Source organism: Schistocerca cancellata, chromosome 2, assembly GCF_023864275.1.
Source record: "Schistocerca cancellata isolate TAMUIC-IGC-003103 chromosome 2, iqSchCanc2.1, whole genome shotgun sequence".
NCBI classification, from domain to species: Eukaryota; Metazoa; Arthropoda; class Insecta; order Orthoptera; family Acrididae; genus Schistocerca; species Schistocerca cancellata.
In genome coordinates, this window is record NC_064627.1 from 462,333,858 (window position 1) to 462,350,808 (window position 16,951).

A 16,951-nucleotide genomic window follows, 5' to 3' on the forward strand; every position below is an offset into this window, starting at 1 on the left:
AAGCTCCAGAAGAACAAAATTGTTAGACCAGATCCAGAATACCTTACTTTAAACCAGACATAAATATTAGACAAAATTAAAATGGAGAAAACGACAGACTGGACACAACTTTCAGTAAGAATCTGAGAGGCCATGAAACTAGCACAAGCATAGCGTACAAGGAAAAACCATTGGTGAAACCACACATGTGACCAAGCTATTTACCAATGAATCAGTGCATGGAAAAAAATTTAGTAGCCATAAATCCCAAGAGAATTGTATGAACTTCCTGAAAACACAGAAACAATCAAGCAAAATCATTCGCAGTGAAAAACGACAGTATGATAAACTGCGACTGCCGGAGATCAAATCGGACTTCATGAAGAACAATACAAGAAACTTCTACAGAACATTCAGAGAAAATATGACTGAATATCAACCACCCAACTTGTGCTTCAGAAGACCGTATGGAACCATAGAAACCAATACCAAAAACAATTGTGACATTCTGGCAAGTACTCTGAAAAACTCCTCAACACAGACCCCCCTATGGAAGAAATGATGACAGAAACAAGCACGTACAATCCAGATAGTGAACCTCCAACTCTAGAAGAAATTAAAGAAATCAAGTCACTCAAGAATCATAGAGCACCAGGAGAAGATGGCATCATCATGGAAATCTGGAAGTTACAAGACCCAGAACTCACCAAAGACATCCACAAGATCTTGGAAGATATCTGGAAGACCATGAAAATTCCTGACGACTGGAAAACTGCCCTGATACACCCACTACACATAAAAGGTGACAAGACTGACCTGAACAACTACAGAGGAATATCTCTACTACCGGTCACATACAAGACCCTCCATAAAGCTTTAATAAACAGACTAGAATGCCAGACTGACCACTTGATTAGGGAATAGCAAGCAGGCTTCTGTAAAGGGCGGTCTTGTGTGGAACAAATTGGAACCTGAAAATGATTTTACAACACAAACAGAACCTGATCATTACCTTTGTCAACTTCAGAAAGGCGTATGACTCTATTGACTGGAAAACTCTCTTCAAAATTCTAGCAGAATACAAAGTAGACAACAAAACATGGACTATCATAGATCAAACCTTGACCAATATGACCTCCAAAGTAAAGTTCTGTGGGGAACTATCAGAGCTCTTTGAAATTCGCACAGGTATCCGACAAGGCAATGGCCTCTCACCTCTCCTTTTCAATCTAGTGTTATATAAGGTAATAAAAGAATGGGAAACATCACAACAGGGTATAAGCTTAGGAAACCCACAGATTAAATGCCTGGTTTTTGCAGACAATTTGGCGATTGTCACAAAAGGTATAAATGAAACAAAAGATGCTATTGAAAAACTACACAAAATTGCTTCCAAAACTGGACTACAGATCCCTTACAAAAAGACACAGTTTATGAGCACAGAGAAACTCTCATCTCTGAACACAAAGTACGGCATGATTTACAAAATGGCAAACTTCAAATACCTTGGTGAAACACTGCAAATGAGCGGACATAACAGAGACTCAAATGAAGAAAGAAAAACTAAACTGAACAAGGCATACAAAGTAGTGTGGCATCATTACAACAAGAAGTCTATCTCACAAAAAGCCAAATTATGCCACTACGAAATAGTGGAGCTCCCCGAGATACTATACGCAGCAGAGGCCACACTAATTCTAGGGCATACACGTATCAGACAACTAGAAAAAGTACAATGGAAAATACTTAGGAAAATATTTGATGCAACTAACAACAATGTTTATTGGCCACTCACATACACTGAGACTGCAGGACGCTGGAGGACGTGCAGCCTGCAGTGACTACAATCTGTTTGCTCAAGTCTGAAACACGGAATTAACCCATATATGCTTCTGATTGAAACAGGTACTGTGTCTTGGTGTGAGTGCATCAAAATTTCCTAGTTAACATTTACAGATCATGTCCTGACAGAGTAATTTAAACTGTGTTGCAGACTTGATCATACATTCTGTCCTCTGGTTCTATACAGCAATATGCTTTGCATGTTGAACAGTTGTATGATTACCTTTGCCATCTATGAATTTGACAGATATGTTGAAGTTGCATTATAACTGTAATCTCTTATGAAAGCATATGGTTGATGTGAAGTTGCCTTGTTAAGCTTGTACAATGTTTGCAATAATGTCTGGCCATGCCAAGAATTTCTAGTTTCCTGTTAGCAACACTCAGTTATATGGTAGTCTGTGAGCTTACCTTATATGTGTATGTTCTGGTGGACTCAGATTCCAGTACCAAGGACTGTGTGATGACACTATTCTGATTGGAAATATCTTGTACCTTATTTTTTCTATGAATGATCTCACCGCAACAATTCAGACAGCCAACCAGTTCTGAAATCTCTGTTACCCCTGTAATGAGCTCAATGATCATCACAGAGTGCTGTGAAATCCTTGTGCGGCTAGGGGAAAGCAACAGGGTAAATGTGATATGGATCTCTAGTAACACAGGAATTAGTGGCAATGAATGAGAGATGGACCTGTTGTTGGTTGTTGGTTGGTTTGGGGAAGGAGACCAGACAGCGTGGTCATCGGTCTCATCGGATTAGGGAAGGATTGGGAAGGAAGTCGGCCGTGCCCTTTTAGAGGAACCATCCCGGCATTTGCCTGGAGTGATTTAGGGAAATCACGGAAAACCTAAATCAGGATGGCCGGACGCGGGATTGAACCGTCGTCCTCGTGAATGCGAGTCCAATGTCTAACCACTGCGCCACCCCGCTTGGTAGAGATGGACCTGCTAGGGCAAGGAGAATGACTATAGTGTATTTGAAACTGTTTGCAGGAGAGCTTCTGTAAAGTTTGGAGGTAGGAGACGAGGCACTGGCTGAAGTAAAGCTGTGAGGATGGGGCGTGAGTCGTGCTTGGATAGCTCAGTTGGTAGAGCACTTCCCCGCGAAAGGCAAAGGTCCCGAGTTCGAGTCTCGGTCCAGCACACGGTTTCAATCTGCCAGGAAGTTTCATATCAGCACACACTCCGCTGCAGAGTGAAAATCCCATTCTGTATAGTGCATTTGTTGGACCAGAACCTGCTGTCCAAATCACTGTTAAGGTAATGGTAAAATCTAAATTATGTAGACAGATTGGGATGCAGCAAACAGAACATTGGACTATTTAGGGGGACTTTACAATTTTCTCCTCTGTTATTCCATTCACAAAATTCATTGCCTAATTTGTCACAGAACTTTTGATGTCTCTGGTTCTAACTTTCCATTTAACTCAGAACCAATGAGCCACAATCAGTTCTGGGGACAATTGAGTAGATTGTGAGCTTCACTGAAATTCCACGAATGTGCTCATCTTCTCAATCTTCTTTGCCAGTCATTGGAATGATCCAAGTTGGACTTCAGATTCCATATGACAGGCATCTTGTTTTCCAACATATACCTTAATCTGTAGCAGGTTGCACCTCTTTTCCTCAATGAGTGCCTGCACAGTCTATTCGATATTTTGAATGAAGCCCCTGTGTACACATATCAGATAATCCTTCCCATCCCTTGTTGCCATTTCCCTAAGGTCATTTCCCTTCAGGATAGAAAAGGCAACACCCAAGCCTCTGCAGCTGAATTAAATTATTTTTTTCTCAACAGCAGTCAATTCTCAAGTTGTGATAAAATATCAGTCACAAAATAATATCATCTAAACAGATATATTTTCTGTAAAATATGTTTCTACACGCAAAGTATAGAAAGCAACCATGTGAGAATCCCTTTGGAGGTACTAGTTAAATATGGAGTAAGCACACACATGATTAAAAACATTGTTTTACATTATTACCGTATTTCAGTTCTAACAAACATCTTCAGTCTCTTTCCTATTAGTGGTACACCTCCTACTGAGTGGAAGCAAAGCTTAATTCAGCCAGTAACTCAGAAACACTACCAGCCTTGGAGTAAACTGTTCATGAATAGCTGAGAGATTACCTTTAAAACTTATAACATCCATGAAAAAAACTAATCAGGCTTTGAAAACACCACAGTGTGGCACCTGCATCAATCAAAGTGACTGGCATCAAAAATGTCTTTGACAGATGTAAAGTTATAATTTATAATTTTAACACTGATTAACCTTAGGAAGGCATTTGATGTGCTCAATTTGACATATTACTTATTAAAATGAAACAACTTCATTTCTCAAACAGTGCAATACTATATTTTGACAGATACCTCAAAAGAAGATGTCAAAGAGTCATCTGTCGGTCAGAGAACTCATCACAGGAAAACGTTTTTATGATTTATCATGCAAAATGATCCATGGAAAATGAATCTAACCCACTAACTGTGGTCACTGGAATTACTAAAAGTTCAAACTCTGGACCACTGATTTTCTCATTCTATATCAATATTTCATGAGTGCTTTACTCTCTTAACTACTCAAGTGCTGGTGGTATCCAATTGTACACAAGCACCAGCACTAAGAAAATTACTGCCGCTCGATCAAGTGTGGATCACAATCTTTCTCTATGAAAAGTACAAACCATGGGTCTTGAACTAAACCCTAAGAAGTCACAGGTCATCCTCACATCTCATCAAAAGTTGATTAGTCAATATTTTTGTGTAAGTCCCTTCTATTCTTGTCAATGGTAGCCAGTAAACATTTCAAGAAACAGGAATAATCTTGGATGAGCATCTAAACTGGAATGGACAAATTTATGCAGGTAAAAGAAAATCTCTCTCCTATCTTCATAAAATACAAAAATTTAGAAAAATATGTCCAGTTTTTAGTCTTGCTTAGTATTTACCACTGTTATATAGTTCGACATGGCACTGATAAGGAAAACTCCACATGGCACCATCCGGAAATGAATGCTCACATAAGATATCTGTGGATTATATCAGTCCTTCCTATGCTCAGTTGGATGGGTGTTAATTGGTAGATGGCATGATTTTCAAATGCTCTATTTCCTTCATCAGTTTCCTAGTCATTGGTGTGTTCAAAACCTCTTCTAATACATCAGACTTCTGTCATCATACTACAAGTACAATAAAAGATAAAATACATCTAGCATCTTGGCTGAACCTTTGCATAACACTAACTCTTTCTCCATTTCCTTCTCCTTTTCAGCCACACACCTGTAGAACAAATTACCCTGTAACCTGTGTCTTATCCAGAACCTATCTGCATTCAAGAGAAGATTAAAGCTTCATTTTTTTTAATAATTGGTATAGCTTCCCTCACTATGCTTTTCTCATTGCTTTCTATTTTCTTCTTTCCATCTTTCTGCTAATTTTACCCTAATATTCCTGGCATGCTTCCCTTTGTTCTTCAAAATGGTTGTTTCCATTTCATGTTCAATATTTTGATAAGTGACCTACCCATCTTTTTCAGGTACTGTGAGTTTTGTTGTTATGTGTACTCACTGTCTGGATTCCAACCAGACTATTGATCTTACTCCACTATTTATAGCTCAGCTTGATTTCTGATACGCACTACACCCTTTGTTGCTCTTTTGTTTTTAAGATCTCGTACTGATATTATGTGAAATGTAAATTCATTCAGTGTTTTCCAACTATAGTGGATGTGTTTGCCAAGATTTTAATAAATTTAAACTGAAACCTCCATCCCTATTTATTTTCTTTATTTTGACAGACTCCTTCATTATGCTGTACCAGAAGCTTGCATTTGCACTGCAGTATTGGTCTCATCATACTTCATGACTATTACAAGGCAGTGTTTGGTGACAGCTAATTTACTTGGCTGAATATGTCTTTGACATTCCTTGCATCTCTGCTTGACTGTTCTGATAGTCTGCAAACATAAGATGTGCCCATTCACATGGAATGCAATACACAACCAGTTTTTGGAGACATAGATCATCTTTAACACTATACAGAACACTTTTTGTCTTATCTGAAGGGGGTGAAATACAGTGGATGCCATGTGTCTGTAGGAGTCTACCAATTTACAGTTTTGCTGGATGTTAGGCCAGTAGAAAGCAGATAATCAATTTTTGTATTCTCTTCCTCAGTCTCAGTTTCAACCCTTCTCTCAGGCATTCTTGATTTTGACTGCCTCACCTATTCAGTTTGATGATCTGAGTACCCATTCTTCCGTAACACTATATTTAGGTGTTGTAATTCTTTGGTGATCAGAGTTTTTAGTATTGAATTTTTTTGTGATGGATGGTGATGCCTCAAGACATGGAGACAGAGGTCAAAGTGTATAGGTTTTCTCTATACATTGTGACCGGAGGATCCTACTGTTCTTCTCTTAATTAACACATTGAGGAAAGGATACTTAGCCTTCTGTTTCAATTTCCTTCATGAATTTAATATTAAAATGTGTGGAATTTAAATGCTCCAGGAACTCTTTAAGCTTTTCTGCACCATGTGGCCACACTTTTTACGTGTCATCTATGTACCAATAGAAACACATTGGTTTCAACTTGGCGGATTATAGTGCTTCAAAGCAGTTCATGAATAGGTTCATCACAACATGCAATAACTAACTACCCAATCCCATGCCATCAGTTTGTTCATAATATTTTCTGTCAAATGGTAAATAAGTAGATGTCACAACACATCTAAAATGTTAGATTAGAGATAAGATTAGATTAGTTTTTCCTTCCATAGATCTATATATTGTGTTCTGTTACACAATCGACAAATTTTTCTGAGGTTAGTTCCAAAGAATCAGAAAGTTGAACTCTTGTAAAGTGGGAGACTACATTGAAACTGAGCATAATATCTGTATCCTCAGACTGCAGTTGACTACAGCAGTTTACAAAATCAGTGGAGGAGCAGATGTGGTGTTTGCACTTCCCCACATATACCCTGAGAACCTATTACAGGTATTTTTCCAGGTATATAGGTGCACCAGTATTACTAACTATGAGTCTTAGAGGAATAGCTTCATTGTGTACCTTAGGAAGGCTGTAGAGCTGTAGTGGCACTGCTGCTCATGTTTTAAGACCTTTAATGATGTTAGGTATAAAAGCTGGCCAGCCATCATATTCACCAGAGACAGAAAATGCTGAGAGAATTTATGTTACACAGAATATCAGTATGAGATCTGAAAAATAAAAGAACATCAAAGGGCAAAATAGGTGTCAGGAATCAAATTCAGCTATAAATAATGGCGTGAGACCAACAATAGCTCACAGACTGGAGGATTCCAGGCAGTGAGTACATACAACAGCAATACTCGCAGCACCTGTAGAGCACAGCTGGATCTGCCACCACAATATTGTTGGTAAAATGGAAACAACAATTTTACAGAACATACAGAAGTGCACTACTAATGAACTGCACCAAGAAAACCTGAGAGATCATGTTACCCTAATATTTCTTGCTCTTCTTCTGACCAGTCAATTTCTTCTTCACACTGATTCCTTCTGTACTGCTTTGTCATTCACTTCTACTACATGTGGCTACTCATATTTGACAAAATGTAATGAGGAAATTGCTTACTGGTAATAAGACTGATATTCTTAAATTACATATATACATCACTATACATTTTGTCACAATTATTATTATTATTATTATTATTATTATTATTATTACTATCATCATTATATACTGCTCACGTACCACAGAAACTGCAATGGGTACTCATTGAGGATGTCTCGTTAGACATAAGAGAGGGATTGATGTCCCTCATCTTACAAGATGAAATAAATGAGTAAATAAATAAATGAAAGTTATTTGCTGAACATTTAAACTGTCAACAATTAATATGTGCCTACCCTTGTACACTTGTTTCCTTGTAACATGTGTCACAGCAAGTTGTTAACCCTATATATAGCCACACTGGATTCTCAGCACATTACTGTTTATGATTTAGGTATCTGAATTTTGTCCTATATTGAATATAGTTTCCATAATTCCATTATTATGAGTATGATACAAAGTGGAATGCCAAATAATAGAACATTATTGAAGTATTAATGTGCAGAGCAGAGGTTTATTTACACACAGTGAAATTCATCTTTCAAATAGCTTAACAAATGTGCTACTGGAATGAGAAACATGGAAAAAATTATGTAGCATAGTCTACCTCCTAATAGTTGATGAAAAATTGAACTAGCAACCAAAAGTGTTTAAAGATTATTTTTAAATGAAGTATTTTTTTCAACATTTGATATCGTGTAGAAGAGCCTATAGGATGAAATATAGCTCTCATATTTTATCACGTGTAGTGATCATGGCACCTTTCATGCATCTGGTAATGAAAATTGTCACTAACTAAATGATTCATGATATTCTTGGAAGCAGTTGTCAGTACCTCAGTCTGCTTTAAAAGACTATGACATTAAGTTCCCTGAGACACTCTACACACTTATCCAGACAACAAGGAATACTTTGGTATTCATAAATGTCTCCAGAAGATGAACCCATAGCATACATGGTAAAAGAAGTTAGAAAATTAAGCAAAATTTGATTGACTGATATTTTTAATACTCTAAATTTTTTAATGAACAAATTAACTGCAAATAATGCAATGGAGCTGCAATGATGGTACAAAACATTAAGTAACTCATGTGATATAGAATGACAGTTATCATTAAAACTATTCTTCTACAGTCACGCTGAAGGTGCAATTGTTTTCAGTTGTGAACATTCATATGTATCACAGAAATGACATGTACAGATCTAGTATTATTTTCCATTTGATACTCACCTTTTCTTTTGATTTTGCTATATCAGTGTCAGCAAACAACACATCAATTCCACAACAGTGAGTCATAAGTTTCACAACACCCATAATTATTTGGACATGAATGTCATGCACTGGGTTGTAGACAAGTAGGACTGTTGGGCGCCTGTAGCTGTTACCATCTAAAAAATTGAAACAAAGATATTAATCTGTGAAAAAAGCTACAGGAAATTGTTGATGCTAAATCACTGCTATGATACTTGTATCTAAAGCCATTAAGACTCTTAAGCAAACATGGAAAATTATAACAGCTTTCAGTTTTCTCCCAGTTTAATGTTCATTTGCAGGTGTACAGATTGTTTATGTTTTGATTTAGGTAACATACATTATTGCTCCATGTCTTATCTTCTTCCAGCCCTCCATGCCCTAAGAATTTTCTTGAGTTTCTGATCCATTCTTCGATAAGCATGTTGTCAAGGTTAATGCATATATTCATCAGTTTGGTTGCCCTTTCATTCTACCAAATGGAATCTATCACCTCCTTCATTATCTTATCATTTGTCATACTCTTCCCATGTCATGATAAGCATATTCAAGATTTGATAAAGTTTGTTGTATCTTAAGAAAATTACCAATGAGTTTGTAATTCAGTATCATGCCCTGTCTCCATTCCTTTGTCAACTCAGGGCTTCACTGCTTCCCCCCCCCCCCCTCCTTCTCCCCTGCCCCACCCTCCCCACTTACAAGGGCTATTCATAACTTAACTTCCAACTGGCTATTAAAAACAGAAAAAATAGATAAATTTTTTTATCTACAATGTTTTCTCACATGTTGACATAATTTCCCCTCATAGTTACCTACCTACCATACCATAACACCGGCTTCTTTATTTCTCCATCAAAGAATGGTGTTGCCCAACACTTCAATCAGTCATTGATAGCATCCATGAGGCCACTGTTGGTCATGAAGTACTAAGCAGCAAGCCAGGCCTTTGTCCTGGGGAAGACATCTATGTCACTTGGCGCCATGTTTGGGCTATAGGGAGGACGTTGAAATATTTTCCAGTAAAAAATTCTGAGTTTTCTTTCATTCAATTTGCAGTGTGGGGCCATACATTGTTGTGAAGGTGAAGGATTCATTCAGTAATCATCACTATTTATTTTGGATTCACCTTTGAAGTTTTGTAAGGGTCTAACAATAAACCTGTGATTTCCTTTGCAATTTCAAAAAACTGTAACCAACATATTGCTGTTTGACAGTGTCTGCTTGAATTTCTTGAGTATACTGAGAGACTGATAGTGCATCCACTGTTTGAACTGTTCCTTAGTCTGAGTTCAGATACTGCACCTCTGTCTCATCCCTACTCAGAAATTCCTTCCCCTCTAAATAGTAATGCTGAAGAAATGCCAAAGCTGAACCCATTCTTTCAGATTTGTGCATATCAGTTAAAAATTTCAGAACACACCATGCTTAAGGCTTAAAAGTAACCTAATTTTATGTGATAATTTTAAAGAGTGTTGTTATCAAAATCTGAGACAAATCTTCAGAAATTTCAGAAACTGTAAACTGATATCACATACAATTTCATCAAGTTGTTTCATGTGTTCATCAATCACATCTGAATGTCTTCCTCAACTACTTTCATCAGCCATATCGGTGTGACCAGCCTTGAATTTTCTGCATCGCTCTCTCACTCATAACTCCATCCCCATACACACAACACAACTAATGATGAATCTCAATAGCATTGTCTCCTACTGCTTGCAGAAAGAAAATGGCAGAAAGTATCTCAGAATTGGTGGGTGGCTCTATAATATTATCCAATTCAGTCACTTGCTGCTACACACTGTCAAACAAAACAGACAGCAGACTGACACAACATGACCTCCAGAGTCTTCTTTTCCAACCACAAAATGCTTTAAAGCTACAATTACTTGTTTACATTTAATAGCCAATCAGAGGTTTATGAAATGCCCTCAAATATCCTCTATGCAGTTATGATTCTCTTTTGTTGTGGTATATTGTTCTGCAGTGACTGATTTCAACATGAGAAGTGCTCTTTGAATTTTATTGTTATTTGTTGTTTCTTAAAACCCAGAAAGAATATTTCACTCTACAGTAGATCATGTGCAAAATAATAATGACTTGGTATAAGCTAACCATGACTACAACCAAACAGAAGAACTCCTTGGTCTTCTCAAGACACTGACACAAGTCCTGACTTTCATTTCTTAATTTGTTTATAACATTACTGCAGTAGTTTGCCATCCTATATTCTAGCCTTTACTATTGTAAATCTTTCAGGCTACTGCAACGACAAACTGAAGTCTTAAGATCAGATACTTATAGTGGAAGTGAAAATGCCACAAAGGCTGCCTACACCACTTTAAAAGAAATCTACACCTCTGACTTGTACTTCGGGTTCCAGATACATTTTTTTAACAATTGCTTGTGATAATATTTGTTCTAAAAGTAATTTATTAGTTGATTTACACTCATCCTCATCTTATGATGCTACTGTTTTGAATGGTCGGTTATCCTTGTGTTTATGTTTTGCATTGAAGTCTCTCAACTGAATGTGTTTACATCTCATGGCAAGCAGTTAGTCTTGGAGCAGATCTGAAAGCTAAGTACTGATAAATCTTTTAGTGCATTGCAGTCAGTTAGTTATCTTAGAGGTTTTCAAATGATATTTCTTGCTGTTTCTTGTGAAATATCTGTAGATAAAACTTTTGAAAACTTCACCCACTGTGTAGTAATCTGTTTTTCTGAGTGCACGAGTGGGCACTTGAAATTTTTGTTTTAGACAAGTATTCATGTGAAGTCTTTGTAGTAGTAGCATTAGTAGTTGAGTTGTAGTGTGATTAGTGTGGTGTAATATGGTATTCTTCGGAATATATGTTACACCTTTATCCTCTTAGGCTGACGATAGATGTTCACAGTAACTGAAAATATATTTTAGATAGTTTTAAGTGGGAAAGTGGGAAACATACTTTGGTTTAAAATGGGTACAGATGGGGTGCAAAAGCCACCTGTTCCAGACATGGCAAGGCACAATGGGGATTGCATGTCTCAACATACTGTGGTGGCTTGCTTGTGCTTTGGCTTCATGGCTTGGTGGTGTCTTGGAAGTCTCAGAGGAAAAGAGGATGGCAAGAATGAAAATGACAGAATGGCTGAAAATCAGTTCTGAGAATTGTTACTTCTGATTTAGTGATCTATATTACAAGCATTACATGCACATGTCGTGACTTACTGAAGACTATTCATTATGAAAGAACTGTTTGCTGTAAATTGTAATCAAGTTTAAGATTTTGTTGTAAATATGGAAGAGCTCACGCAGAACTGCATTTGTCATTCAGTAGCTTGCATAGATTCAAGCTCTCTTTTAGCACCTGTACATCATAAAAAGGTGAAGAAGTCTGACAGCATGTCCCCGTGGCACTGCACAGTAAAATCATCATAAAAGTAATAAATTTCAGCAAAGGAGATCAGAAATTATTTAAGAGGTAAAGCAAACACACACGCATCAGTGTGACAGATCATGCAGGGAGTGTAACCACACAACCAACCAAATAGTAACACTTCAGTAGTAATAGTTATATTCCTTCTAGAGAGTAAAATTTGTAATCACTGTCATTAGATTATAAAATTGTTTTACTGTAGTAATAATGTGATATTTGTGCAAAGTATTTTTATTTAGCTGAATGGAGTGAGGAATCCAAGGGGCATTCTGTTGAGATCCTGTCCTGGAATTGCAGGATATGCAGCAAAAATAAATAAATTGAGGAGCAGAAGTGTGTAAGATCTGTGCCTATCAGGTGCATTCAGGAAATGCAAGTTAGGAACTAGATAGGATCAGAAGGGAGTAAGGGACTGGGATTGGGAACTGGCAGTTGGTTATAAGGCTGCTAAGAGAATGACATATTCAGACAATTTCATTTTGTGTATCACCTATGTATTTGACCAACATTACAGTTTAGTGCAGAGCAGTCTCTTGCAGCTGTAAGTGTAGGAAACATGCAGCAGATATCCACAGTTAAGAAGTCAGATATAAATTCAAATAGAAAGGAGAAGACTCTGCTGTTAGATAGTTCTCATTGGAGTGGTGAGACCAGCAATTGCAGGAAATGTTGGACAGTGAGTAGCAGGTCACCAGCACTGTAAAGCCTACTGCAGGGTTGGTTTACATGATGGGTAACATATGGGAGTCATGCAGGAAGTTTACAAAAGAGGATCAAATAGTGATTATGGGTGGAGCTGGGAATAGTCTTAACAGGTACAGGAAGTAGGGCACAGGAGTTGCCCTGGAAAAGACTGCTACTCATATTGGTGGCAGAAATGTGTAGCTCATCCAGCTGTTTCAGCATCATGATCATCCTCATCTTAATACTGTTGTTAGGCATATTAACATGAGTCTTGAGAAGGCACTAATGGTGAAAGGTATGCCTCACATTTCAGTGGTGCCATTTGAGTCTATCAATGGATTTTGCATTCCACTCAGCACGGCTTGTAGCTCAATAGGTATGGGAAGAGGACATTGGCATAGTTTATTGTTGATAGTGTAGTGGGAATGTGGGGGATCACTCATGGGAAAATCTCTGCAGTAGTTGGCATTACAGCTGCATATTTTTAGACTAAAGTCAGCTGATAGGTATCTTTGCTTAAGGGAAGTCTCTGTCTTCAAAAAAGGACAGGCATCAAAATCGTGAAGGAATTAGCATACATTTCCAACTCATACGGGTACTGGAGATAAGGTTAAGGAACTTAAATATGTTGGCCCTGGCATTATTGGTATATCACAGTACCATTTAAATAATGTGCCAATTCAGAAACTTCCTATACCAAGATACTGATTAGCTGGCTATTTTTCAAGGACCTCTTTGCATGTATGCTTGTATGTGAAAAATAGTATTTCTTTTGAATAATAGTACCAGTAATAATAACAGTTTTTCAAGGCAATCTCTTGTTTTCACGCATAGACCTACACGGCAAAACAATAAACTCTGTCATCTTTTTTGTCATACTGAATACATGTATATTTTATTACACAATGTATCTAAAAACAAAGATGATGTGACTTACCAAACAAAAGTGCTGGCACGTCGATAGACACACAAACAAACACAAACATACACACAAAATTCTAGCTTTCGCAACCAACGGTTGCTTCGTCAGGAAAGAGGGAAGGAGAGCGAAAGACGAAAGGATTTGGGTTTTAAGGGAGAGGGTAAGGAGTCATTCCAATCCCAGGAGCAGAAAAGCATGTTGGCTCTGCTCCCGGGATTGGAATGACTCCTTACCCTCTCCCTTAAAACCCAAATCCTTTCGTCTTTCCCTCTCCTTCCCTCTTTCCTGACGAAGCAACCGTTGGTTGCGAAAGCTAGAATTTTGTGTGTATGTTTGTGTTTGTTTGTGTGTCTATCGACGTGCCAGCACTTTTGTTTGGTAAGTCACATCATCTTTGTTTTTAGATATTTTTTCCCACGTGGAATGTTTCCCTCTATTATATTCATATAATTAATTATTACACAAGTTTTAGAAAAGTTCTGCCTCTGAGGCTGCCATTTTCAGTACTGATATTATTTTTTGCGGAGTTACCAGAAATAGTAACAGGGATTTCATTGTCACAGACTACCAAAGATGGATCACTTTTACTGCTAAATGCTGTCGATTCAATATCACTATCACCATCATGATTACCACTCAAAGTCCTTTTGTATTTCACTATATATTTATCCATTTTAGCAATTTTGACATGCAAGACTAAAGATATAATATAATTTCAAGCACATATCAAACACAACACAAACTAACATCTAGCAATCTACATGTTCTGACTTCTGACTGCTTCATTGTTTGTTTGGATGTTGAAGTCTGGAAATTCAAATTCAGTATAAGTTGCACCTTATCCAACATTTCACAAGGAAAAAATCTCTTGCTGACTGTCACATTTCGTGATTGTTGCAGAGCTGTCAATTAAAGCACAAAGAACTTCACCAAGTTATTGTAAGTGCTGTCCATTTACTGAATTTTTTAGCTATAAGGGATGGGGCAGTCTTTGCAGCAGGTATGTCAGCTCACTGGTAATGTATGTGGTTGAATCAAAATGTTATCTCAAAAGAAAGTAGAAATAAAATTCATACTTTGTAATATAAACATTTTCATCGTATCATACCCAACAAGTTTCATTTCTAATTATTTAATGCAATAATAATAATTGAATGTTAGTGCCTTCTGTTTACACTATTGACTTAACAAGCAGCATTCCCTTAATGGTCACTTAATTTATATGTCAAGGTGGATTTTAATTCCTACACAAATTTCAATTAGTTGTTTGTTTTAAGATAACCTTTTTACAAAACTGTGTTACAAAAGCCAGCCACCCATCAAAGCAGTGAGTTACAGCCAAGAAGCAAACCTTTATAGTGCCAGTCCAGTTGGGTAAGATGAAAATGTGTACATATATACATACATATATTTAAAGAACTGTAACATAAGGAAAAAAGAATACTGCAATTTTCAATGAGGTATGCTGTGCAAACCCACTCAAATTTTGGGGATTGCTTGAGCAACTGAGCATACCCGTAGCAAGTGCCTATTCCTGCAGTAGTTTTATTGAATGGCCCTAAAACATCAATCCCTAGAAATTTGAATGCTGCTAATGCTTCAGGTAACTTCTACAGTGGTATCCTTGTTTGACATGACTCTGCTCCCTGTGTGCATTGTACGGAATTCCACGCATACAGGTTTACGTCTGTCTGCCTACTCTTTTATCAATGCCTTTCTACTACTCTTCTATTGGTAGATTTGCAACCTTCATGACCCACTAATATGTGATAATGAGCTTCTTGTTGCACTATATTCCTTAGCTTCACTGGTACCACTACCAATGATCCCAATTTCCTTTCTCTGCATAGGAACCCATCCTGCAAACAAAACTGTGTCTGCTTAAAATACTTGTTACATTCATCATCCACTCTCTGAGCAGTTTGCCATCCCTTATGTTCATCACCCCCAATATGTAATACTGCTACTTTTCTACTTGAGCCACCTGCATTTCCACACCTCTTCTCAGGTTTATGTGTGACTTCAAAAGCAAATTCACTTAGTCTTTGTGCCCATCGCATAAACCTAGTAAAAGAATCCTTTAACCCCAATAATCGTTTTAATGCCATATGATCTGTTATTATTCTAAACTTTTTATTGTGCAGATAACATTTGAAATATATGATTCCATAAATAAAGCTTAACATCTCTTTCTCTCTCATGAACCCTTTCTTAACAATTGTGTCATTGGTCTGGAGATATCTGCAAATCCTCTTACAAACCACTGGTAATAGTTCCTGAGTCCCAAGAATGATTGCAACTCTCTTACAGATTCTGCCACAGGAAATTCAAATACAGATCTAATTAATCTTGGGGTCTGTCTTAACCTGACCTAGGTATGCTACATCTTCCATCACAAAATTACACTTCTTTGTACTCAATATTAACTTTGGTGCTTTAACCTTAGGCATATTTTCCTTAACCACTGCATATACTGTTCCATGTCACTCCCATAGACAATTATGTCATCAAGATACACTAAGCATTGCCATGGTTTTAACCCTCTGAGCACTCCATCCCACACTCTCTGAGATATTACAGTCGCATTTTTTAATCTGAATGGCATTCCCAGGATGCTGAAAATGCTGTTTTGTGTCAATCCTGTAACTCTGGAGTTACAGTCAACTGGAGGTACAGTTGTAATAATTTAAGTTGTCTGGAAAACTCAGATGTTGTGTGATACAAGCTACTGTATGAGGAGGGAAAAGGCATAAAAATGTCACGATTGGTGCATTCAAAAACAGAAATAACACAAAAATAAGAGAAGAAAAGTCAATTAAGAACAAATGTAGAGAGATTCAAAATAAAAGAAATTTAGCAGGGCAGTTGATAAGCAGATAAGGAGGAAGTAAATTAGGATGACGAGACAATGGTAAGTTAGTTTAGATGGAAAGATGCAGAGAAGCAAGTCTTGTGAGAATTGGAGACAGTAAAAAAAAGAGGGGGGGGGGGGGGGAGAAAATGGTAAGGCAATTAAGATAATGGAGTTCACATTATGTGATCTTACTGAGTGTAGACATGTACATTATGTTGGTATTTACTTATTTGTTTATACCTCTAGTTCGATAGGCCCAATTTGGCGAGCTAATCTCCATGGTCATGGAACAAGTCAGTACATAAAATTACATGAGAAAAGTTACTACAAAATAAAATAAAATTTGTATGAGTCCTGTGCAGATGACAAGCTGCTGAGTATATATTAGCATAATCAA

At 37.3% G+C, this 16,951-nt stretch overlaps 1 protein-coding gene across 3 annotated transcripts in view; it reads right to left on the bottom strand.

Moving 5' to 3' along the window:
- LOC126161966 (uncharacterized) overlaps positions 1-16,951 on the bottom strand; it is a 227,959-nt gene that overhangs the window by 23,660 nt on the left and 187,348 nt on the right. For all 3 annotated transcript variants that reach the window (XM_049918153.1, XM_049918152.1, XM_049918151.1), the window contains exon 10: positions 8,655-8,812. In XM_049918153.1, coding sequence (XP_049774110.1) covers positions 8,655-8,812 — 158 coding nt within the window. The remainder of the gene's footprint in view (positions 1-8,654; positions 8,813-16,951) is intronic.